Here is a 26194-nt window from a genome sequence, read left to right as displayed (position 1 = left end):
TGTGACAATATTTAGTAGCAGTGGTGCACTCTCAGGTCACTGGACCCAAGTTGTTTTTCCTGTGAAACCTACAGAAGGTATGAGATTTTTAAAAGATTTCTGGCTTTGGATGACATGTTTTTATCCAGTAATATTCAAAAGTTCACCACCATCCCCACTCCCCCACCAAGGCATTTTATGATTATTATGCCTACTTTTCTTTTCCTTCTTTTCTTTTTCCTTCTCCTTCTCCTCTTCATCTCCTCCAGCCCCAAGTAAAGTAAAGATGATTCCAGTCTGAGAGTTCACACCTACAGCAGTAACCACCATTCTTCCAGAGCCTTCCATCACATGTGTACCTGAAAGATTGAATCAGGATTTCCACTGAGACGTGAGCAGGGCACACAAGTACTTTGAGGAAATTAGCTTTCAACCCTGACTTTGACAAAACTCTAAGCTGTGTATATGTACCACTGTCCTCCCCTAAAGCTTTAGCTGCTAAAGATATCTGGAAAGTAAACCCATAAGCAACTACACAAAATGTTTGTCAGTTTTATTGGTCTGATTGCTCCAAAAAAGTTCTGTACTTTGTGGACTGGTTTGGGATAGTTCAGGGAGACAACCTGGATAAAAAACCAATTTGCTAGTTTTAACCGCAAAATTTTAAATAACCACCCTACCGCAGAAACAACCTACTTTATTCAAAAATTGTCAAATGCTACACACCTGACAGCAGCATAGGATCTCTGTCCAGAGATTTCTTAACATGATCAGATTCCCCAGTCAGCGAGCTTTCGTCAATTTTGAGGTCATTTCCTTGGATGAGTACACCATCAGCCGGTAAAAGGTCACCTACGAGAGATCACTGGGTTTGTTGACTGCAGTTCCTTTTTTAAAAATAAAAGAAAGTTCAACTTTAAAAATATGTTTACCATATTTCACTTGTGCAATATCTCCAACAATTATGTCAGCTACTGGTATTTGGATGACTTGGCCACCTCTGATGACTGTGAATTTCTGTTCTTGTTCAATACGGCTCTGCAATCCCCGAAATTGTTTCTCTTTACTCCAGTCATTGAAAGCTGTTACTAATACCACACAAACTACAGATAGGAGGATTGCTGCTCCTTCAATCCAACCTGCTTCAGATTCCTCCTCTTCTTCACCAACATTTACTGATCCACATACTGCAGAAAACAGGTTTTAGATTTAAGAAAGTTCACAAAGATATTTCAACAAAGAAAGCTTTGGAAAACAAAAAACTTACAGCTGGTAAATATTTTCCATGCTAGCCTTCTTAGCAATTTCACCTTTATTTCCATAAGGGTAATACACAAAGAAGATAAAGAACCCGAAAGCTAGAGCAACTTGAGGAAGTTAAACCACGTTACTTATCTGAACACAAGAGAAGTCTACATAGAGAAAGTTTCCTGCCCTTATTTTTTTAAATGATGGCATAAGAATGCCAGACTGGTAAACAACATTCTGCTTTGTCAACATATCCAACTTTACATTTGTCTAAACAAACCAGATATCACAGCAAAAATTCAGTTAAATGAAGTCACAATCCCTTTATTTTCTGTTCAGAAGTATAAATATAGCCCCATTTCTTAAATTATAAAGTTACCAGTGTCTTATCACAAATTAAAGAAAATTTTAGACTTGCTAACTCCTTAAAGAAAGCCCATGACTGCAAATCAAACTGCTTAAACATTTGAGGCAAAGCTAAAAAAAACCCCACTTGCACAGAGACTGAATTTCAAACAATTTCTTGTTCCTGCTGCTTGCAATTTACCTTTGGTCAGAATAACACCAGATCATGACCAAGGAAATCTCATGTTGCCCTTTTAAGGCAAGCTAGACTTTTAGCAATGTGCTCTCAATAAGGAACAATAAGCTGCTTTTCCACTGACTTACTGTCTCCCATCAGATTTACAGTACAGGCATGTTGAACCAGAAAAGTCAGTAGTATAATAATAGTAGATACCTACTTTTCAAGAAGTTTACTTACATGATTCATTTCCTCCTGGAGGCTGGTAAAAAGAAAGGCCCAAGGATACTACGGCTGCAATTTCTAATATAATTAGTGTAACGTCCTGTAGTGCTTCCCATACTAACTGAAGAAATGTTTTTGGCTTTTTAGGAGGTATAAAGTTCTTCCCAAAAACTGCTTCTCTCCTTTCTATATCTGCTGGATTTCCACTTAAACCTATTTAACAATAAGACAAAGTTAGTGATACTTACACACATTTCACCCTCACATTAGAAGTGACTGAAGTTTCCCACTCATGGAATCAAGTCCCACTCCACATTTCAGTAACAAAACCAAAAAAGCCACATCTCAAACATAATTATGGAAGTAATACCATTAAATCAGAGTCACTATAGAAAGCCAGCTATATTTCACAATTCTCACCTTGCCAAAATAAAGCTGATGGTCTACCTTCTTAATATGTCACTTAATATGACATAGGAACAGAGTAATAATAACAGACATACCTTTGTTCAAAGTAAACAAGTTTGCAAGACAAGCTCATTAGTAGAGTTACTACTATTGAGACTGAGTAGCACCATAAAGCTTTAGCAAGACCACAGCCCGTGAAGGCAGCTCTGGTTCCCAGTGTAGGGATTCTGTATTCAGACACAACATCCTAGGATCCTAAAAGTAACGTAACATTTATAATGAGATGTTTATTATAATTAAAAAGGTAACTATTATAATTATTATATTTCCATAATAATTATTATATAAAATACTATTTTAAATGGTTGAAGCTCTCTGCAGGCACCATGTGATAAGATGCAATCACTTTTATGATGCTGCTTCTACCTGGAATGGTGGTAGTTATTCGTTCTTCTGAAGCTTCAGTTTCTATCTCCTCTCACACAGAGAGCCCATGTTTAGCACTACGCCGGGTCTGTCACCTCAGTTTTGTACCTATCTTCTTTCTTACGTGGCATATTTGAGTCCTCCCCTGTCTCAATTCTGGTACCATCCTTAAGGGACACTAGCAGACAAGAGTGAGGGGCCTACATGAAAGCTACAGCATGTTTCATGAGCTTGCCAAGATCTTAAAAATAAAGGAATACCAAGTATTGTCAGTGCAAGGTCATGCACTCAAGGTCTTCTGTGAGCGCATCTCCTGGTTACTCCTCTAAAAATTTCAAGCTGACTAACCCACCATTCAGAATTAAGCTCATTTTTCAAAACAAAATTGCCAAACTTCAGAGCAAAGGTCTGGGTACTTCAATCATATTGCCCCAAGGTTATGATTAGCACCAGCTCAAAGACAATTATTTTCTTAGTAGGAATTTTTTAGTAGCTAACCCAGCTGCTTAGTGATAAATGCATTGCAAACATGCTAGGTAATAAATAAGAACAGCAGCCACTGCAGCTGCCTTTCACAATAAGGGGGGTTTTTAACATCTGTAACAGACATTTCTGAGAATCATCACATATTTCAAGACACTTTGAAAAGGTTACTGAACTGCAAAGCTCAATTCTGAGTGCTAACAACTGCTATGGAACCACTTAACTGAAAAGCAAACTATATGCAGATCTCTTCAAAAGAGAAATTAATTAAACATACTCTGTGTATATGATATATTATATTTATTCTAACAGTCTTCAATTCACTCTGAATTCATGTCTTTGAAGGTTTAATAGAAAGGAGAAATTGTACTCATTAGCCATAACCTTACATTTCTTGCAGCTCAAGCTTTAAGGTGCTTACTTTCACTCTAAACTCAAAGAGGACTGCAAGACTATTTTCAAAATCAAGCTATACATTACAGGATCTACAGAAACTCAGGACAGTGTGGGCATTCCAAAACACTGGGCCATATTGCTATTTTGCAGAAGATACTACTTCTCTATTCCTTTAACATGGGCAGAGTTTGGAAATTTATTTACATAATATTAGCAACATCACCCTCTTCCTCCCTTTCCAGGGTACCACAGTGCAGAACATCAGAAGTATACAACAAAGGTCCTTGAAAAATGAAAAGTGGTTCCAAATGAGGCTATATAAAGTCAAGCTACTATCAGAACCACTTAGTGAAGATTAGTAAATAAGCCTAGCAAAGATAAAAAGCATTTGTATTTTTAGTATACACTATAATACACCATGCATCATTACTGAACTTGCTACATTTACCAGACAGCTGGTAATTTCGCAGTTCACAACCTACAGTCCTGAGATCAAAACTACTGCCATTGTATTCTTAATTATGTGTCCTAACAAGGGCAATTTATGTTATTTGGGATTAAGTTTGAAAAATATTAGCCAAGGGACTAGTTAATGCTTCATATTCAAATTTTAGTAGAAATATCTATATCTGTCCAGAATGTTAGACAGACTTTTGCTACTAAAGATATGTCAAACATTCATTTTGCACATTTGCGTATATGTAAGCAGTAAAGTCTGCTCAGTGTCCTTTTTTTAAGTAATACTGGTAAAGGATTGTTCGAATTTCTCATTTCAAATCAGATAAGTTTGATCCAAATTCTGCCTGAAAATAGATGTTGTCTTACATTGTCAACAACTTCACAGCAAGAAACAGAACAAGCTGAACTCACCCAGTGTGTACCATGTCAGAACTGCCTGTACTTTTCCTGTGAAGCCCCTGGCAATTACATAGTGGTAAGAGCGTCATGTCATAGAGAAAGCATCTGATAGGAAAAAGTGTCCTAGGGTTTTGCAGGTATACACAGGAGGTTTAAGAGAGCCGGTATTAGTGTAATGTGTAACACTTTTCTGTAAGATCTTCCCTAGACTTTTCTCTGTTAGTATTGTCTCCCTTTCTACACCTATGGTTAGAATTTGACAAAAGCAGAGATCTAGTTCTGCCTTTACAAGAGCTCTCCAGTACTGCCTCCAGAAAGTTTATAGCAGGTTACCTGGCAGGGTGGCTGATTCTCTAAAATTTCATGTTGTGGTTTAGAGTCAAAACGACACCTCTGTTGGATGCTGTTCTAACTCAATTAACCTTTTCTGAGCCTGTTAACATGTTCAACTGCTGAGTCTTTGGTGTGTTTATGAGCTTCTCTCACACTTTAAAAAGGATGGCACCCTTTTATTAAGTCAGTGACTGTACACTGATCGCAGTGTACATCTAAATGTCAAATCCTTTTGAAAGTGAAAGGCCTTGATACAGCCCTCAGTACAGCACAATCAATCTGCAGGAAAGGGCATCCAACCCTTGAGTTTTAGTTCGCTGACATGTGACATGTTTAATAACCTGCATGTTTGTTACATTAAGAGACAAAGTGAATACTGCAGTACACAAGGTATTTATTTGGTGCTTAGTGCCTCGTGGCTATGTAAAATTGTATTTCCACCTAGCTTGCAGTAACAATGGACCTTTAGCCTTGCAGATCACTGTGCAACAGAATTCAACTCTCAGTTCAATTCCCAGTTGTAGAAAACCATATCCCTTTTCACAGAGAAAGGACACTGCCTTCCAATACTATGCAGCAGGTCAAGAGGGTGATGAGAGCCTGCTGCTCCTGAGGTGTGCTACACTGCTTATACACTACAGTGCTTCACACACATGCACTGTACTTCAACACTGCCAAGGAACAGAAGTTTGTGCTCCTCGTGTTTTACAAACTTCTTCATCCTGAAATTGGTCTACTCCCATTCACCGGTAGCTCAGCCATGTCAGCTGGCTGAACAGTTTCAGTTTGGTAAGAGGAACCAAATTCATCTACTGATGATTTCAGGAGGCTGAAATCTGGCTTCAAAAGTGGATCAAGCCAAAACATGCTAAATGCAGATGTACCCAGAGGTACCTTACGGCATTAGTAGGCTGCTCTTGGTCCAAGAAGGTAAATCTTTCCATAGCATTTCTGAAGAACAGAAAGCAACGGCTCTCCAGGATTAAGACAGCAGGTACTTTGCTGCTACCAACATGACACCACATTGGTTAAAATCTAAGTGAGTCTTTAAATGCAGAGACACTACAATTTGCCAAAATCTTGATTTTGGTAATTTTCAATTACTCTCAACAGCAGGAATTCACAGTAAGTTTCAGTTAATGTTTTGACATATTTTAATTTAAGTACAGTTTACTGCATGTACTACAGTATGTAGATACTACACTACCTTATGCAGTATGATTTCCATCTTTCACAAATACACTTAATAGTTTTTGTTGATATGGGAAGAAAGCCTTCTAGAAAGTTCTCAAGAAGGAGACTTAATAAATTTATTTACTTATTTCTTCACATTTGTACAGTCTATCTCAGAGTAATAACTCTAGATAGTAAAAGCATGGTGTAGCCACATTTTACAGAATGCCACTAAGTCAAACATGGTAAAGACTCCATCAGAGATGCTTATGTCTAGGGAATAAGACTGTGTAATCACTTTGCAAACCTTCCACTAAGAGTAAACATCAATGCTTCAAGTTATATTGATAGTTATTTTGGACAGTTCAAATGAAATCTACAGAATTCTGATACTACAGAAATACTGCAGATTTAAAAACTAGATCCTACTATTAAGGATCCAATAGACCACAAACACATAATCAGTTTTAAAAATTGCTGCATTAGCAAATCCAAGAACTAGGTAGCCACACAGAAGCATTAATAAGCCCTGCATTAGAATATTAAAACCCTAGGCTCTACAACAGCGTGATCTTAATTAGGAACTAAAGGTCATATGAACTATTCAGAAAACTGGTGCTTTCACAGTGAGTTGAACACTGCTATGTTGCATTGCTGTTTCATATGTGGATGTCTACATCAATGAACTTTGTTCCAAGTGGAACTTCATTAATATAACATCTCACATGCAGCTTGACCAACTGAAAAAAAACTCTTGCTTACTTATTGCCATGGAATACTTCTGTCTTAAAGGAACAAGAAGCAATATTTTGTTATGGTAGCTAAAATGCTTGTACAAACTTTGTTCTGTTAAAGAAATCAGTTTGCTTACTAAGCCTTTTCCTAAATGGAGTCTCCTCAGTAAGTGTTAGAATTTACTTACCTTCATTTGGTGAAGTTTTCAACTTTGTACAGATGCCATGTACATCACCATAGCATTCCTGTATTTTATGCAGTGCATCTGCAGCTCGAAGTTCCATAAGAGAACGGAGCTCTGCAAGAGTAACTCCAAAATCTCCATGATTAGATTCTTTTACAGCATTTTTTACGCTGCTATATGCAACCGAGTTGTTTGCCATGTCACCCATGATGCATGCAGTCTTTAGCGTAGACAGTTTCCAGCAAGGAACAAAATTTCAACTCAAAGTAGTTCCAAAAGGAAAATAAATCCTTTGGGTATGAAGACAGTCAGGAGAGCAGACACATCACCCAAGCAAGAGAGCCCGTCTGGAGAGATATCTTTGAGGTTGTCCCATGGTGCGTTGTGTTCCCCACAGCCAAAAGGCATGTACAGTCTAGGGAGAGAACAGATACACATTCAGTTACATAACAGCTACACTGAAATGCATTGTAAGACAGTCCCTACTCTTGGCACTAAGGTTACAGAACAAATTCCTTTTTTCATTTCCTATAATATTTTTAGTTTGCATTCTGCAGACAAGAGCGACAAGGAAGAAAATGAGTATTTCCCACCCCAAAGCAACCTTGCATTATTGGATTTCCTTAAATCATTAACTTTGTAACAACTGTTGCCTTTAACACTGGCATTTTCCTTCAAATGTCCATATGGTTCATCATCAAGCAGCAACCTTTAAAAATACCTAAAATTAAATCTGTTTCCAGGGAAATGAAACTTGTAGCATCCACAAGTGATGTCACATGGGGAAAGAACATGCTCAAGTTAAAAATTCCCATTTTCCAATGACGCCCTCACCTCAGAGTTTGGGAAGAGCAAGATTTTTTGTGTTCCCATTAATTGGTTTGTGCAAACCTCAATTAAAAACTTCCAACAGTCAGCAAGCCCACACATGAAGTACTTTTGTATTCTAAGTAGGATTATATCTTCAGGCAGACCTAGCTCTTAATAAATTTTTATGTCCATACAGTTTTAGCCCTGCTCCAGCCCACTTCATCACAACTTAAGCCTTGCACAGTATCTCCATGTAATTCTTTGAAGAGAGGGAAAAATTGCACAACACCCCCTTTCTGCAGAAGGGATGAGCAGACTGAGAGCAGTTCTTCTGTCTGATGATCAATGTATTTATTGTAGTTGAGAAATCATCATCTAGCCACAGGATCTGAACTTGCACAGGCATTCTATATCTAATTCCCACTCAGCAGACATAGCTTGCACAAGATGTAGCTACACAACAGTGCAATACACACACAAACTCCTCATGCCTGTGTGAGGATTTGCTGTGTGCCAAAACCAGACTTCTGATCACATAAATCAGCTTTATTGGCATAATGAAGCGCAATGAGCATGTGTAACAACATATTCCCCTACAAAACATGACTGCCAGGCTCAGATGAACAACAACTTGGACACTTCCAGGTCAACAAGACCCTCAGGTGTCATATGCCTAGCAAAGGCAAAAATATAAAGGAAAAGCATCAGCAAGCAAAATATCTCTAGCTACTTCCTTGCCAGGTTAGAGGACTGCTTGGCTGAACTGCTGAGTCTATGCTGAAGTAAAGGTATAAGCACCCAATTACCAGAAGTTTACAGTCTTGGTTCCAGGAAAGACTCAGATTTCTGCTCTGGAAATAATAAGTTGCAGCTATACTAAATCTATCTACCATTTAAAGCACCATGGCACAGTACCTGGTTTGCCCTGAGAGCAACCACTGACACTGTAAACCCCTGAACTGATGCCACCTGACCACAAGTGACAGACCCGTCTCTGGCAGAACTACATCTTCTACAGCAACTGCTCTTCTCTTCCTGTCACAGGAGGTTCTGAGAAAACCACTGTCCATGGCTGTTTTCCAGAGAGTGACAAAAAGCATAAAGCAATCAATATTCACATGCATAAAACTCCCAACATTCTATAACATCATAAAAGATCTTAATTTTAAAATAATTTTAAATCTTCATTGTTTTCTCTGTCACTTGCAAGAAAACGTTGGAACAGTTGAAGAGTCCATGATGATAGTGTTAACCTGCATGCTAGGATATAGTTTTGATTAATACTCTAATGAGTTCTGTTAGAGAACAAATGATCCTGCAAGTGAAGAATTTCATGCAAACCATGTATGAAAGAGTTTTCATTAAAGACATGCCACATTGTTATCCAATGCCCAAAAGCTAGATGCTGCTGTCCAGCTGGTAGCCTAGGAGGATTTATCAGCTGGCATCTGATCATAAGCTAGGACAGTATAACAAGAAGCAGATCAGGCAAATGAGTTTGTATAGCTATGAAGAAGATGCTGCAGCTGCTAATTAAGCAAAAATAGACCAAGCAGAAGGCCCCACAACCAATTACATCAAACTTGATTCAATTTTAATTAAGAAAAGCTCTGTTCAAGCCTCTAGCAGGAGCCCTGTTCTTGATGCCCAAATACACCCAAATGCAAGAGAAAAGGAGAGAAAAAGCTATAGCTCTAGTCACTGTTCACTTGTCATCAAAGTTTTAGTACTTTCTCCATATATATGCATAGAGTGGGCCAAACTTGCTTTCATATGCAACTAAACTGAAGAGCAGTAACTCTACTTCATCATAACTCAGTGTGCTTTGCACTCCAGTTCAAACTATGCATCTATATCAATTTTTACTAATAAATAATAATCCATATTAGTCATTAATAAGTTTATACTGAAGTGGGTCCTCCTATGCTCTAAATTTCATCCTAACATACCAACAGACCCCTAGTGTTCACAGGCAAATTCAATAAGCATTCATTAACTACAAAAACAGTGCAGTTCTACAGATCAGCTCTAGTAGTGATAACAAATTCTTTGGTACATCCCTGTTAGCAAAGAACTGTGGAAAATTGAAAGGGACAGTGTGAAGACTTCAAATTCTGAATACTGAACAAGTGCAGTATTGCTCCAGATTATGAAAATTTGATTAAACATTATCAATTTTTACACAAAATCAGACCAGGATCTGCTTCAGTAGTCCATTTTTACCAGTCATTTCAACAGAGAGCTTCAACAATAGCTTCTTGTCATAAGGGTGCAGGACAGACTTAGTCTAACACAGATTTTTCTGTAAGAATCAGCAAAGAAACTTTCTTTAAGAAATATCCTTAATGTAGTTTTGATGTAAAAGCTTGCAACATTCAATCAGTTCCTGTTACAGCAAGTTCCAAGAGTGCACTTTTGTAACATCAGTGGCGATGCATAATGAAACCATTATGACAACTTTAGTAGCATAAAAGGAAGCACATTTTAAAGCTACAAAGATCATCTAGTAGTATTTATCTCCTCGACTAATTAAAAATATTTTATTTGTTTTGACCAGTGTTTCAGTTCTCAGTTATTGCATCAGTCAATGAAATAACTGAATAGCATGAGCTCTGAAGCACTATAGTTTAAAGCAACTCACCTCAAACTTCCAATCTGTTAAGATCTCAAACTTTAAATTCAGGAAACAGTTATCAAACTAAAACTCATTTATACCCAATGCTGAAGTTCCAGCCTATTTAAAGTTTAATTCAGTTAAAGTTTTGTGTTAGTTTCCATCTTAAACAAGCTGCATACAAAATTATTAAGATGTCTATCTTTCATTGGACACATCAACTTTTGAATAATACTTTATCATCGACACTTGAGTTATCCCTTTATATCACTGAGACTAGGAATAACTTTAAAAGCTATTGTCTGTCACAGAAAAGTGTGACAGAGAAAAACTTGACTAAACTTGACAGAGAAAAACAGACTAAAAAACTTGAACTGCAGAGGCATATTTCAGTAGCAGCACATACTCTCAAAGGTAGGATTCAGATACTTATGTAAATCCCTCTGAGAAGACCTTGCTGCTCTTTGGTTGTAGTAACTTCACTGACACATCATATCATTGTGGCTGCTTATGAGGAATAACTTCCTTACCCAAATCAAATCACTATTTATTGCTAAAGGACTGTGTTGTTACCAGACAAAGACACTAATTCAAACCCATAACCCAATAAATAAAGGTTAGACAACTTTGCCAGTGTTGGAAGTTCATCATGATAAGCTTCTGTAGTTGGACTGGAGAAAAGAAAAGCTCTAAACAGAAGTCTACATGCAGAGATGCTCACCAAAGCATGAAGAGATTACAGATTACTTATCTATTTAGTGCTACCAGAACATTCTGCACTGACCAAATTAGAAGCTGCAACATGTTTTTTGAAGCGTTCCTGTAGTGGCACAATTACTATTGCCCAGATGCACAGGACCTAGCGTGCCTTAGACTCCTATTCAAGCTTTTCCTATGATTACATTTACATTTAATACTTGCTTCACTAACCTACAAGGAAATACAATTTTCTTAATTAATATTAAAACACTTAAGCACACTCATACCTCAAGAGTCAAAGCTCCAGCAATTATAAATCTTGTGTCATTAAATTTAATTTATACATCTGCTTGAACAGTATGCATTCAGATGTTGAGCATTAGCTGGTAGCATTTGACCTTCAGCAACACACTAAAACTGGGCCCTGTAATATAGGAAAGGGCTTGCAAAGTGATTATCTCAGGAAAGCCTTTGTTTAATCTAATTAGTACAATGAATACCAGACAGATCTGCATATCAAGAAGCTGTTGTGATAAAAACCATCCCATATGTTTCAGTTGTCATGCCTTTTAACCTGCCTACAAAGGTTAAAAGATATTGAAAACATATCATATGCTTTTGCATACTTCAGTTTGGGTGTGATCCACAGCTTCAAGCCATCACATAACATTGCAGGGGTGGGGGAAAAGAAAGAAGGGAAGCTGTCTGCAATGTTATTATAATGGAACATTATTGCAAAGTGTAACTGAGAAAGTAACCTGGAAATCAAACTTAAATTGACTGAAGTTTTGTGCTCTGAAGGGTCAAACTTCTTGCTGTAAGAGACAGATCTTCCCACCTACTTGACAGGCTACAGAAACTCACCAGCTGTTTCACAAGGAATATGAATGAATTCTAATGAGGCAAAACATAAATACAGAACAGTATCCTTTTACAAGTCATTACTGAACAAACAGGAGTTAAATAACTTCAGTGCCGTGCTATTGTTTCAGAGCAAACGTCTCAGCCTGGTTTATGAAGAGACATGTACAAGAAGACTGAAGAACTAAGAGGCAAAGGGCACAAACAAATTTTTTAGCATACCATCTTGAGTCTATGTCAAACAGTGTTGCAATTACAAGTTTCAGTTATTACAGCTTATGTGCTATAAACAGTAAACTCATCAAAGGTCATGACTTTTGCTTAGTTTTCAAAGAGAAATCTGATTTAATTCTGAAGCCTAATCTCCTGGGAAGCAGATGTACTTACCTATCTGAAATAAAAACTGGCCTAGATTCTGCGTTGGATCTAAACACCAGGATTGTCCCTGCTCATTGCAGGGAGGTTAGACAAGATAACATTTAAAGGTCTTTTTCAACTCAAATTATTCTGTGATTCTGTGATTTATGGCACTTAATCTAAGGGATTTCTGCTGCCTACTGTGACTGACACCTGTAGAAACCATTTCCTCCATTGGTGGTTTCTTTCCTTTAAGACCCTAAATTTATTTCTTATTGAAATTATAGCAAACAAATTAGGATTTCAGTAGTCTGAAGTCAGATAAGTAGTAATACAAATCAGCAGTGTTCACACACAGGTTCTGCATAATTTTCCTCTTGTTTTGGTAGTAACAAGGAAAAATTGTACAAGTCTTGAAGGTGAGTTATTATGGCACAAAGGACATAAGCTTCTCTTACAAAGCAGCTTGGTCCACAGCCTCTGCCAGGAGCCCAGCAAGCAAGCTGACATTTTGTTCTGCCATGCACCATCTGAACAGGCCTGTACTGCCCTGCCTTGTCCAAGCCAGGGCCTGTCCCCACGCACCAAACAACTCAGCTCCAGCTGCAGTGACATCTGGACTCAGAAACAAGATCAGAAAGTGCTGTAGGAAACTATTTTCTCAAGAGTTTAAACCGATCATTAGCTTTCTGAGGTAACCAAATAGATATTACTGATCCAAAAATAGACAGACTGATGCGACAAGAAGGGCTTCAGAAAATCTGTGACCACTTTCAAGGAACATCAGACTTTGAGACATACTGGAAAATCCCAGAGGACAAAAGCAATGTGATCATCATTAAAGAAAGCAACAAGTGTTCTGTGTGTTTGAGGTACTAGGGTTTCATAGTCACCTATTTCATATCACATTGCTGGCCCGTCCACAAGATGACAAACACTTAAGACAAAACCATGCAAAAGTGTCAAGTTTGTAACCACTTTAAACCACTTTTCTGCAGTCCACAGCTCTGATCAACACTCAGGCAGCTTCTCTCCTCTCCACCCACAGGCCCTGAAGCTTCCTTCTCTGTACTTCTTTTTCCTAGGTTCATCTACTTTCTGCTCTGTGATGACACTATAAACTAAGGGCTACATTCAAGAGGACTGTTCGCAATGAAAGGTTACTCCAGTTTATTGTAATCTCAGTGAAAAAAGTTTTAACCTCTAGATGGGACTCTGTCCCATCCAGAATCATTTTGAGTGCGTTCAAGCATTTACTGTGTGTGTCAGCTTCCTCATCTAACTTGAAGTGAGTGAAGCTGCCAAAATTTGGATGAAGGCAGCTGATGACTGAAGGCAAACCTGAGGGTGTATAAAATGCAAGAAAAAAATTTTGCCCAAAGCCCATCAATATTTTCCTTTCCTTCAGATCCACTGAGTTCAAAATAAGATGACTGAGGATTTCAAGTCTCTTAATCCTGCACAGTTTAGGATAATTATGCTGTAAATGAAGTTCTTTTAACAGATCTGTCTATAGCTAAATATATAAACCTAAAAGTGGGTTTAAAAAAAAAAAGTAGTAAAGTCATCCATTAACAAATATTCACATTACTAGGTTCATGAACAACTTACCACACTTTTCCCATCAACATTTGTCAAAACCATATTGACAAAAATGACAAGACAAAGCTGAACTTTTCCCAAAAGAGATAGGGTGGTAGCATGGCAACCAACTCACTAAAATTATGCATCATAGGACTACAACAGAGTTTACTGGCATTCCTAAAGTGCAAAATGTGCTCAGGTCACAAACCCTGACAGGTGTGTGTTAAATGAGGGATATGACATCACTATATGCAACTAAGTTTCAAGTAAAGGTGAAGTGAGATGGTACCAAATTTCATCCCACAGAGATGGAGTTGGGATTCCTGGATTTCAGCTACTCGTTGTATTTAGAGCTCAGTGCAATGCATCCAGCTGGTCACTTCTGATAATGTCAGCAAGCCAGCAGCTGACTCCATCAGTTATTCCTACAGGTATGACTTGTCTTGAGAAATGTTTTCACCTTTTTTTCACAGACATATTTACCATTTCATCCTGATTTTAATACTCCCCATTTTTTTTTTTCAGAAAGTATTCTTTTATGTTAGTATCCACTTAGGCAGAGCAGTAGGCTTTTGAGTGTGATCATGCTTCACGACATCAAAGAGATGCAAAAAGCTCTTTAGATTTATGAGCCTTCAGGCAAAAGGCAAAAGTCCATTCTTACCTGATTTTTCTTGTATTCAGAAAACTTCAAAAGAGATTTAAAATTAGTTTTAAAACTACTAGGAAATATTTATGCCTATGAGATTGAGCCAAATTACTTCCATAAAGACACTATGCATATAACCAATTCCTTTCTATTAGAGCAATAAAAGTAACTTAGGCAAAGCTTTAAGGCTTTTCTGGCTACTTTGGACTAGCTTACTGCTAAGTACAAAGACTACCACAAAATACTCTATTATGCTCATTGAACCATAAACAGGTAATATACAAATCGTGATATTAATGTGGTACAGGATCCATTTATGATCCTCAAAATCACCATTCCAACCAAGCAAGTGTCTGGAATGTAAGAAAAATTAAACAAAAGCCTCAGGTCTGGTCACCCATCCCAGTGAGTCCACACTATGATGCTAAATTGGATGTATGTTTTGTCCTCTTGTGTTTAAAGTTTAAGAAGCTTCCCTTTTGGCCTGTAAAAAGCCAGTCTGAGAACCTTCAGCTTCAGATTTTTCACAAGCCTTTTGGAAATACCATACCCCAGTATACCCTTATCCTCAAACATTTAAAGAGCCTTATTTCTTCAGAAATCTAGTTTGAAAGCTATACTAGCTTCACCTGAAGCTCATTAATTCCTGCCTGCCAGAAATACACCAAATAAACTGGCTAAAAGAGTCATTCTGAGAAAATTCCTGCAATTATGTTTGCTATTTTCTCTTCCTAAGGAGACAAAGGGTTTTAAAATTCAAATATCATAACTAGTCCACACTTGAGCAGCACTTTGAGAAATACCCCACAACTTTGCCCCTCCTGCTGGTTCTGTAAAGAGGTTCAGGGGTCCTTTTGGCTTGTGTTTTCTTTTGTTTGTAAGGGCTTTTTTACCTCAATATTTGAATTTGAGAATCCAGTGTATGGCTTTGCAGAAACACAAGAGTGAAATCTCTCACAAAATTCTTTATTATTTATTATGATTATACTGGTCATTCCTTTAGCTCTCTTTGATAAGTTTTGAGAGCTCAGCTCACTGATCCATTCCACTGGGCCTCCTCTTTCTGGTACAGTGTAAGAAGCATGTTCAGTAGGCTTCACCTCATGGTATTATCTGACATATTTAATGATTTCTTTAAGCCTACATATTGCTTTATTCTTCAGGGACTATCCAGTTTCAAAATTAGTCTTTCCTCACGATAATACTTTTCCATCTCTCTGAGGTCTGACACCCACTTAAAGGCTAAGTTGTCATGCTCCCTGCATTGTCACACACTTCTAGCTACTCCAAAGTTTCTCATTTATGCAGGGTTGGTTGCTGCTCTGGGATAGTTTTACACACATTGAAGCATTACTGCAATATAGCTATTGGCAACTGTGTGTAGAATGATGGTAAATTAACTGCTCTGTGATCAGTACACACATGACAATCCCATCTCCACCATCCAATATAAGACAATAAATACTCTAAGGAGCTTGTTTCTTTAACACAGACAGGGAATATATAAGCAGTGTTAGCAGACAGAATGCACAAAGCTGAGATTCCCATCGCAGCACTTTGTAACTAACAGAGCAGCAAGTCTGTCACATCCTCAGGTGACCAAAGGTATGGCTGTGCTGCAGTGACACGGTGTAACACTCCCACTCACAGAGGTCCTGAAGCAGCTCTCATTATTTGACACTGACAACACTGCAACTTACACCTGCCACCCTTATCCTTTTGCATTGGGAAAAGCCATGGGCTCTGCCAACTGCATTAATGAAGTAACAGAGTATGGGAGCTCTGCTGTTGCAACAGGCACACAGGCAACCTCGGGCCTGGAACACACACTTCTTGTGTGCTTCCCTACTCTTCTTTACAGCACCTCAGCCTCTGAGAAGGTATTTCATTTGGGTCCTGCTCTAAGTCCTTCTCTCACGGGATATACAGCACTCCAAATGGTTTTAGCACTTCTTCCTTTACTAATGCTCCTTCCTGTCTTCCTTTCTCCATGTACTTCTATGACCTTTAATAACAATTTTTTTTTCCTAGCCATGAAATCTGCCCCCCTCCAGGATCCAAGGAGCAAGAAAGCACCATGGTCCTTTTTCCCAAGCCTCCACCTTCCCTCCCACTAGCTGTGATGGTAGCCGTGCATTTCATGGTTCCACACCTGTGAGTGGGATACTTGTAGCTGGGTGGTGCAGAAAGCTGTCATCCAAAAAGGATCTCCCCCACCTCAGTGGAAAAATTTAAATAGCAGCATTTCTACTCTCTGAATAAGTTTTCCCACAACACACCAGGAGGGGCTGATTTATTTGTAGAAGTCGCACAAGCAATGTGGATATGTCAGCTTAAGGGACAAGACACACATTCAGCTAATGCTAGAAGCATCTTTATCACAGAACTATATGGCTGCCACCTTAAAGATAACATTAAATCTCCCTTTAAGGGAAGGTTTCTCTTCCCTCTGTTATTTCAAGTTAAAGTGGGTTGAGCAAACCCAGGACACAATTCAACTGGCTTGCCACTAAAAAAATAGCATGGTACATAACTTTTCAGAGAAGGGCAGACACTGGACTGAACAGCAAATTGACATTACTGTCAGACAATGGCTCAAGCAGATTTAGTAAATTTAATTAATTTCCCATGGTAGGCTATATAAAATTGCTATACAAAGTGGCTATGTGCAATTAATAATCACAGCTTCATTTCTGAAGTCTTCAGTTGTGAAGTACTTCATTGTGTATAACTCCTTAGGTTTCTGAGATTACAAAGACATCAGTGCTTGATTAATTAATTAGAAAAAAGAAAGCAACTCAGGAAAAGTGCAAATAAAACCACGCTCCATTAAGTCCTATGCTACACAACAAAGGAAATCCCTTCTCCCACTTCCCATAAGCCAAATGCCTTAAGTCTTCACTAGCATCAGTGGATCCTAATGCACTTTTTGCACACAGCTCTGCTTCCAGGCTAATCAGCAATCATTCAAATTCTGAGGTGAGCTAGGTGTCTAATTTAGCTCTGGCACACCTCCCCTAGGTGGAGAAAGGCCATGCCTTGAAGAACTCCATCACAACCAGCTGAACCTACTCTGTGCTGAGGATCAGCTCCCCGACTTCATCACTCCCCTGCCCTACCAAAGCACAAGGCTAGCAGAACTAAAGTGGTAAACCAGCAGGCACTCAGATGCCTGCAGCATAACCACCTCAGGCATATACAGTGCGGTGTCAGTCTTCTGATAAGGTAGCTCTGAATCCTCAGCAGCAATTGCTTGTTTAACAAGCTTAATATCTGTCCTTCCAAAGGATGGTATCTGGATTGAGAGCCTAATGCATTTAGCACAGCTAAATGCTCATAGCTCATCTGCAGCTGACCCTCAGGACCAAGAGACAACCCACCCATGAAGACTACAGATCATCATTCTGTCTCAGCAAGGTCAGACCTATTTTGTTTCTTCTACAGAAAGCTACTCCCCACAAGTGTTTGTTTTGCAGTGGCACATTGCTCAAGTTGTACACTGTTACAATCATGTTGTTTCTAGTGATACCAAAATAATACAGTATCTCTGAAGAAAAGGGACTGGGAAAGGCAGTATCAGCTTCTCAAGTGGCAAACCTCAAGCATCCTGCTGAAATTGTGCATGTTATAACTGCTGATGGCACAAACTCTTTAAATAACCAAGATCTGTATGTTCAGCTCATGGCTTCCAGCAGACTCCCTCAAAAGGACCAGCACCATTGCACGTCTGACTGTATCACACCTCGGCTCAGAATGAGATTATTTCACTATACAGCTGAGTAGGGGCCCACAGACCTTGTTAAGTCAGAAGCCAACTATATTTTTAATCTAAATTCTGCAACTCACAAATTTATCGTATGCAACACACAGGTAGAACAGAGTAAGGAACACAAGAGCTTCCTCTAGCCTGAGGCTAGTAATACTCAGTGAAATGTCTGTTTCCCCAGTGGAAGGAAGTGACTGAGAAGATAAAAGTATCATGAAAAAAACCAAAAATTGACACGGCACCATGAAGCAAAACATAGCACAAATTACCTAAACTCTCACAGTTAGGGACTCAGTTTGTCTGAAGGGAATTTTAGGAGATTCCTTCTCTGGTCCTATTGCTCCACTTTCCTAAGCAAACTCCTGTATCCCTGTTTTCCTCAAAGGATGCCATCAGCTGGTTTTTCAGCACTTTCAATAAACCCTTAAGCTTGAAGGACACGTAGCATTTGGAGAAGAGAAAGCAGCCTACTAGGAAGCAGCTGTGCTAGGACTGTTCTCCAAAAACCTGCTTTTCAGTTCCATTAAGGATGATTTATTTTCATTAGTTTATCAAGGGAAACATAGAAAGAAGCCATCTGAAAACCTCTATAATTAAGCATTATTTCAGTAGCCTTTCAAAAAAAATCCTACCTGATGTAGACAAGAGTTAGAAAAAACTGGTGCAAGCATGTAATCCGCTAGTAACAAGTAGCAGACTTGTTATTCACACTTTCAGACCTGAGGTAAGGAAAACACTGGTAAGGAAGATGAAGAGAAAGTTGATGAATAAGTCCTACACAGTGAAAACCAACCATACACCTAATTTCAAAGTTGTTATGAATTTGGGTCATTTAAGTTACACACAAATTCAAATCTGTACACTATGACAAGCACATTCACAGCCCAGTTCTACCATGGTCTCTAACATATTAACTTTTTAGCTTGGTTTTGCAACATTTGTTTTCCATTTCCTCCTTTTCTCAAGGAAAGGGATGCTCTAAGAAGGACAAAAATTTATACCAATGGATGCTTCATATCTATTCAGACATAGCAACACAGCTTATAAAAAATGTTCCCAGTTCACCTTCAGACAAAAGCCATGCATTATACTGAACCTTTATAAGTAGTTTTGTATGTTGCACTCAGACTTGTTACCAGTGTCTAGTAGCTTGCTCTAGGTTACTAACAGTAAGTTGCTACTTAGTGTGTCACAACCCTGCCAAAGGAATCAGATTTTTGCACATGTATCCATTGCCTTTGAAATCTTCTGCTCTAACCAATATAGCATGAAATTAGGGTAGGGGTTGGTTTGTTTGGGGTTTTGTTTGGGGGGCTGATGGAATAGCTAATTTTGTTGGTGTTTAAACAGTTATCTGATAAAGGAAGCCAGCAGTGTGATCAAAGAGTATACAGTCAGAATCCAGAATCAAACTAAGTGTAAAAGAAGAATTTTAGGCAGTTACAGGGCTGTCTGTCAAAGTCCCAATCTAGTTTGACGTGTGATGCTTCAGGCACATAATTAAGCTAAACAGCTTTCAAGACAGCTTTCTCAAAACTGAAAAAGTAGGTAGTTACTAAAACTTTACCTTGTTGTTGAGCAATTATTATTAAAATAAGCCATCAGCTGTCACAAGCATATTTGCACAGAGCAAATATTTTCAAGTATTTAAACAACTGCATCATGGCAAAATTGCCCACAGGAAGCCTAAACCAAGCTATTTTATTATTTTAAGATATTTTAAGATCAGGATTCTCTGACTCTTAAATTTGGAGATTCTGAAATGTACTATTAGGTTCCTAAAAAATTGATGCATTTTCCTGTGCATGGAGAATCCTCCATTGTTCTTGTTTGACAAGGCCAGGGTTGAAGGCAGACATTGCCAAGCTAAATTTAATGGCCAATATTATGGAGGTCCACAATTTTTGGTTTACTTGTCAATTTATATGATTATTAAAATGGAACTTTGCACATTAAAAAAAATATTGAGCATGGTAGTAAAACTCTGAATTCTGATCATAAGCCAAGTCACAGGGATAAACTTCAGAAACTTAATCCACCATAGCAGGGGGAGGAAGAGCATATCTGGTAGGAGGAACTCACTTGTTTTGAGAAGATGACTTGTTCTAACCTCAATGTCAAGGCCTGGGCAACTGTCTGTTTTTTTGCAGCCAAAAAGCCCCTTCTCAGTACAGCAATGCCTGAAGACATCTGCAGACAGCCACAGGTACACTCAAAGAGAAATTCAACAGGAGGAACTGCAATGGCCGCACTGAATTCTTAATTGAGTTTGCTCAATTTTTTACTGTTCTGGAATATTTGACAGTAAAGTGTCTGGACAAAGACTGGAGGGTCTTTGCAGGGTCAAAAATCCAGAAAATCTCCTCAGACTTCACAACCAGAAACCAGACTCCATGTCACAGGCTCAAACGTTCTTGTTCAGAGATGTTTTGAACTGGCAAACAGTAAAAAGGCAGTTTGGATTATTATTCCACTCATCTGATTACTGACCAGTATATTAGGGTGGGTTACCTTTTTAGTTCTCTGAAACTGTTAAACTGTCACTGAATTCCAAAAACTAAAAATAACCAGAGCAGTAGTATAATAGAATAATAATACCAGAAATCAAGATAACAGAATGAACTACATTGGCATGTAAAGATGTCTACTGAATTCCAAGTGCAATTGTTTCAATTATGTTCATAACACCTATTTATACACCAAGACTTTGTTCAAGCCTAAACTTTTTCCATTCTGGCTGAGAATTTTTATATTGAACATCTCTTCACATTGAAAAAAACAAGTAGTCTCAGAATAAGCAAATAAAGGTATATGGCACTCGAATTTATGGAAGTAGATAAGTTTTCTTTCCCCGTGTGAGACTTCTAATCATAGCTCTTCATATACATATGGAACACAATCCCTTTACGAGCAGAGCTTAGATGTATAACTAGATGTACAAGTATTTTAATGGACAACCCCATCCAATTGTTGATACACAAAAACAGATCAGACTACAATTACAAAGGTATACACAACACCAGTGTTTACCATTTTAGCAGGAGATAGCATCTGAGACACCTGATTGGCTTTCAGGAACTATTTGTTGACCCATTTTTCAGGAAAATCTCTCTTCTATTCATTAAACTGTTCTTAACTCAGAATTACACGCAGGCATATTTGTAAGAGGTGCTACTCAGCTATTTAAGCTCATGAAAGCTACTTTTGCAGAGCCAGCAGAGGGAGTACAGACATCATTTTACTTATCAGCTGTGAAAAAGATACCTTGTAAGAAAGCACTAAAAGAGCTGTGCCTGCAAATCTAATGCACTTAGTTTAAAGCATGCCAAGAACTTCCTTGGTCTTTCATAGACATGTATGTCAATGGGCAGTAGAGTTGGTATTTCGTTTCTGATCCTCAACCAGCTGTCACATTTTAAAAGTCTCATATCTGATGAATAGCAGGAGCAATTCTAACAGTACTAACAAGTACCATAAAGTCTGATGCTTCAAATATATTTTAAAAAATTAAATAAAAAAAAAAAAAACCAACCAAAACCTCAACAACTAAAACCATCACATAGCTGCAATTCAAGTTTTTATTCCTATGGATTCCAGTCTCTCAGTTTCTGAAAAACTAAACCCTTTTAGTTGTCCACTTCTTAGAAAACAACTTCACTTGGAAGACAAGGTGAAAAACTCAGAGTTCAAGACAACCTCAAGCAAAGGAGCCCTGATGGCACACAACAGTGTTGGACTAGGAGATAACAAACAGTGAGCCTTTCTGCTGATATTCAGAGGCATACACCTCCTGGCAAATCTGGTTTCACACAGCCTCGGAGGCAAGAGCCCTGCTGCTTTATTTAGCATTTCCATTGATCAGACTGCTTTGGAGTTGACAATTATGACTGAACGGTGTTGACACAGTGGCGGCTGTGGAAACAGTTTTGGAAAGAGAAACAGGCTTTGAGCAGACAGATTGATAGCTTGTTGCCATCACCTCATGGAGGTGAACCCAAAACTATAGGCCAACATGAGACAACATACCTTCCTGGCAAAAACTCCACAAACAGACACCCACATTTTTTAGTCTACAAAATCGACTGGTTTTTTTTTTTTTTTTCTTGAATAAAGTTCACATTTCTTAACTTGCAGGTACAAGGCTAAGCTCATATACAATTTTTCCAATTATTTGATGAATTCTTAAGCATTCAACAAATAATTTTTTGGGGGACTATTTCTAAGTTTCGCTATTTAGAAATCTGTATATGAGAAAGTCATACAAGTGCAATTAATGCCTTTGTCTTAAAGTTTCCTTTAGAAGAGCAGCAAAACACTCCTCCTCCTGAAGAAAAGATAAATTTCCATCATCTTAAACTTCACATGAACTTTAAAAAGCTTTGACAGCTTTAATCATTAGATTTTGATTACTACCTACCAAAGAAGAATGTGCCTGTAGCTACATAATTTAGCCTTCACTTGTTTCAGGTTGTAAAAATAGAATAACCACCCTTCAGCAAATTAGATGGCTGTTTCTTCTCCCCATCTACAAGAAAGTGGTATTCACTTCTCAGCTTCATTTTCACATGGCAGATTCACAAAATTAGTAATTCAGTGTGGGCAGAGCTGGTTCCCATCTTACAGAGCTTACACGATATTTTATAGCTGACTAAAAAGTTTTACCCCTACCATGCAACCAAGCCACTTCAGAGTTTTACTGTTGAAACTCAGAGCTCCTGCAGTGTTCTCTATTTGTGTGCTGTGCCTGGGTGGTTCCCAGGACTCCAGCTAGGCTTCTCAATATGTTTTATGCAGAGCAACCACAGCAAGGAAAGCCATGCTTCTTCCATCACAAACGTGGTGATGATCAAGTGTCAGGATGCATACCGACCACTCTGATCATCCCTTACTTCCCCAAGTTATTGCAGTCTCTTGTGACAACACTGAAGTTCCTGCAGGTACACAGAGTGGTATACAGATAGTAAAAATGCTTTTTTTTTTCAGGCAGAATGGTTATATTTTATTAACCAGACTCACCACACAGATAATCCAATGCCAGTGCCAACTCAAAACATGGCACAGAACTACACTGAACCTGCTTGAGTGAAGCAAATATGACACCATACTCACAGGAAATAGACCACAAATTCTAATTCATCCGGCAACTAGAGCCTTGCTAAGCTCCCAACTAACTATGTTTATAACACACTTCACATTTGAGAGGCTGACATTAGGGTTCTAATGAGCAAGTTAAGACACATGATCCGTTTATATAAAGTAGGTAGGGTGTGGGGGAAAGGGCTGAAAAGCCCCTTGAAACATGAGCATCCTTTCTCTTGGTGAAGTTTCTACAGTAAATTCCACAGAATTTTATACTTCAGAATTACTACAGCTGCCTTTAAGGATCTATAGAGGCTTGTTATCTCAGTTTTTAACCTGAAACCCCCACATTTAGTACACAGCTGAACAACTACTGATTCTAGCATTAATCACTCCCCATGATTTAGTACTTCAATAATTGGTAATAGACATCATGCAAGAGATGCAAGAGCTTTTTTAAAAGTCAGTCTTGAAAATGTGCTCTTTCCCATCACCTGTTCTCACCACCTGAAGGGTCTATCTCAAGTTCTGAAGCCTGTGTGCATTTTGTGGTTTAAAACTTCACATTCCTTCCATCATATGCAAGATTCACCTGCCCGAACAGGAACACCTGCCTCTAAGGTAGGCACTTCAGACGCTTTTTGTAAATAGCCAATGGATAAATTAAAACATATCTAAGAAAATATTATATTTAGCCACCTAGGACATGATCTAAAATAGTCACATGCATCTCATCGTAGATGCGCTTGCGTCGCTTCAGCAACAGAAGCAGCGCAGAGTGACTGGTTTCAGTTTTTTAAGACGCTTATGTAAGTGGCCAGGATTGCTCTGCCAAAGTTAAGCACAGTCGGCTGGGCTGAACTCGCATATCAAGCAGCTGCACTACCATGTCACAGCAAGAGGAAGGATGTGGCTTCACAGTTAGTTCAGGAATACCCAAGGCTGTGCTACTGCCAGAAGGTACAGCCCTGCGCCAGCACGCCGCTCACCTGACCTCAAGGGCAGGGGACAGCCCGAGATGAGAACCGGTGACAAGCAGGACAGCAGCAACACCAGCGGTTCCTCCTGAAGGTCACACGGTGACAGGGACTGCCCCTTCCAGCCAGCACAGGCCTCACCAGCTCAAGTCAATCATGGAAGTTCCTCTCCACACCCCCACAGTCATCCTGGGAAAAAGACGGGCCTGGCTGCACCCTTCCTGCTAAGCCCCACTACAGACCATCACCAGGGTCCCTCTTTAGCCTTCCCCTTCCAGCTCAAGCAAAGCCACCTCACTCTAATTCTCTCCACACACCACAGGACAGCCCCTCATCGACTGCCAGGAGAGGTGCAAAACAAGGCACCATTTTTGGACGTGGCCTCACAAGAGAACGACTGAAGGCAAAGCCCACTGGTCACGCTCTTGCTCGTGCTGCCCAGCGTGGGCCAGTCCTTGCCAGCCCAGGAGAGCCCAGCAGCTGGCTCAGGCTCCCTGTGCTGCAGGGTGGCCAAGACCTTTCCTACAGGCATCCTCGTCCCCATGGCAGGTACAGGTGCCAGCCAGCCTCAGCTCTCCTGCTCACCCTCGCTCCAGGAATCTAGGCCATGCAGTAGCCCTACAACCACGCCACCATTTTCAGCTACTGCCAGCTGTGACGGCGAAGAGGAAAGCCTGTCAGAAGTGTTTGTACTGTGTCAGCTCAGTAATGCTCAGGAGTGGCCTTGGGCAGCTCCCCATCATGAGCTTGAAATTGGCCTGTTTTACAATGGCTGCCTCAAAGTAACATGTATTAACTTTGTCCAGTTCAAAGCATTTTGCCCAGGGTTATATATACAACCTTATTCTCCATAACAATTTCTGTAGCCTTAGATTTGACTATCAGAAGAAGGTAAATATAAAACTTTGAGCTTATGCAAATTCAGCGTTGCAGTTTTGGAATGAGAGGTTCATCTGTCAAGAATGTTTAACTATCCTCCCAAAAAATATGAAGTACTCCCCTCAAGCATACATCTCTTGTATTTTTCCATCTGGTAAACCAATTTCCAGTGTTAGAAGGTAGCACAACACGGCTTTAGTGTATGAGACTTCTCACAACCAAGACAACTTTTCTAAACCATTTTGCTAATATGGTTTGAGGAGCTGCTGTCCAGTGCCCGGCAACATCAGGATCAATAAAAAATACAGAGAGCCATTCACAAATTACTCACAAGCAAGACTTAGCATGTACCACTGCTTTATATGCTGGCATCTAATTTTGGATGTGTGTGTTTGCACCAAAGTTCTTTCAAAAGGTTCCCATAACCTGGCATGCATTGCAGAACGAATAACTCTATGTGAAGGACAACTCCACTGTAAGTGCCTCCACTACCAGTAAACAACACACATACACACAAATCCAGAGAAAGAGACCATGCCTTTCTCAAATCCCAGAGAATTTAGTCCTTTATTTCCAAATCTCTTTTAACTCACTTGAGAAATACAGCTCTAGTTTAGGAACAAATCCTTAGATCTGCAGTCACTACAACAAGATCTACCTATTATCAAAATGCATCTGAAAGCAGACTTTGTTAAGATGTCAAGATGTTTCACTATGCAAAGCAAGCTCTTTGCAGAATAAGAAAAATCACTGTCAATGTTAACTACTTGGATTGCAGAGCAGAAGTAGATGAACACAAACTGTAATGATTTGTGTTATTAATAAAGCAGAAGTAAAGCAGTGGTGCTAGCAGTGGTAAAGCACCTTCCCTACTCTCTCCAGCTGTCAGTCTCAACTATGCATATTTGAAAGCCATCTGGCACAGACCCTGACAGCCAGTTTAAATCA

General features: G+C 39.1%; 1 protein-coding gene across 5 annotated transcripts in view; it reads right to left on the bottom strand.

Moving 5' to 3' along the window:
* ATP2B1 (ATPase plasma membrane Ca2+ transporting 1) overlaps positions 1-26194 on the bottom strand; it is a 60344-nt gene that overhangs the window by 26668 nt on the left and 7482 nt on the right. For all 5 annotated transcript variants that reach the window (XM_058023154.1, XM_058023152.1, XM_058023155.1 and 2 more), the window contains exons 2-6: positions 6975-7386; positions 1991-2188; positions 912-1166; positions 706-831; positions 195-338 (exon numbers count right to left, since the gene is read on the bottom strand). In XM_058023154.1, the coding sequence (XP_057879137.1) occupies positions 195-338; positions 706-831; positions 912-1166; positions 1991-2188; positions 6975-7179 (928 nt within the window). In that variant the 5' untranslated portion in view covers positions 7180-7386. The remainder of the gene's footprint in view (positions 1-194; positions 339-705; positions 832-911; positions 1167-1990; positions 2189-6974; positions 7387-26194) is intronic.

The sequence above is a fragment of the Melospiza georgiana genome, chromosome 4 (assembly GCF_028018845.1).
Source record: "Melospiza georgiana isolate bMelGeo1 chromosome 4, bMelGeo1.pri, whole genome shotgun sequence".
Classification (NCBI taxonomy): Eukaryota; Metazoa; Chordata; class Aves; order Passeriformes; family Passerellidae; genus Melospiza; species Melospiza georgiana.
Note: the sequence above shows the minus strand (reverse complement) of the source record. Positions and strands in the feature narration are given on the sequence as shown.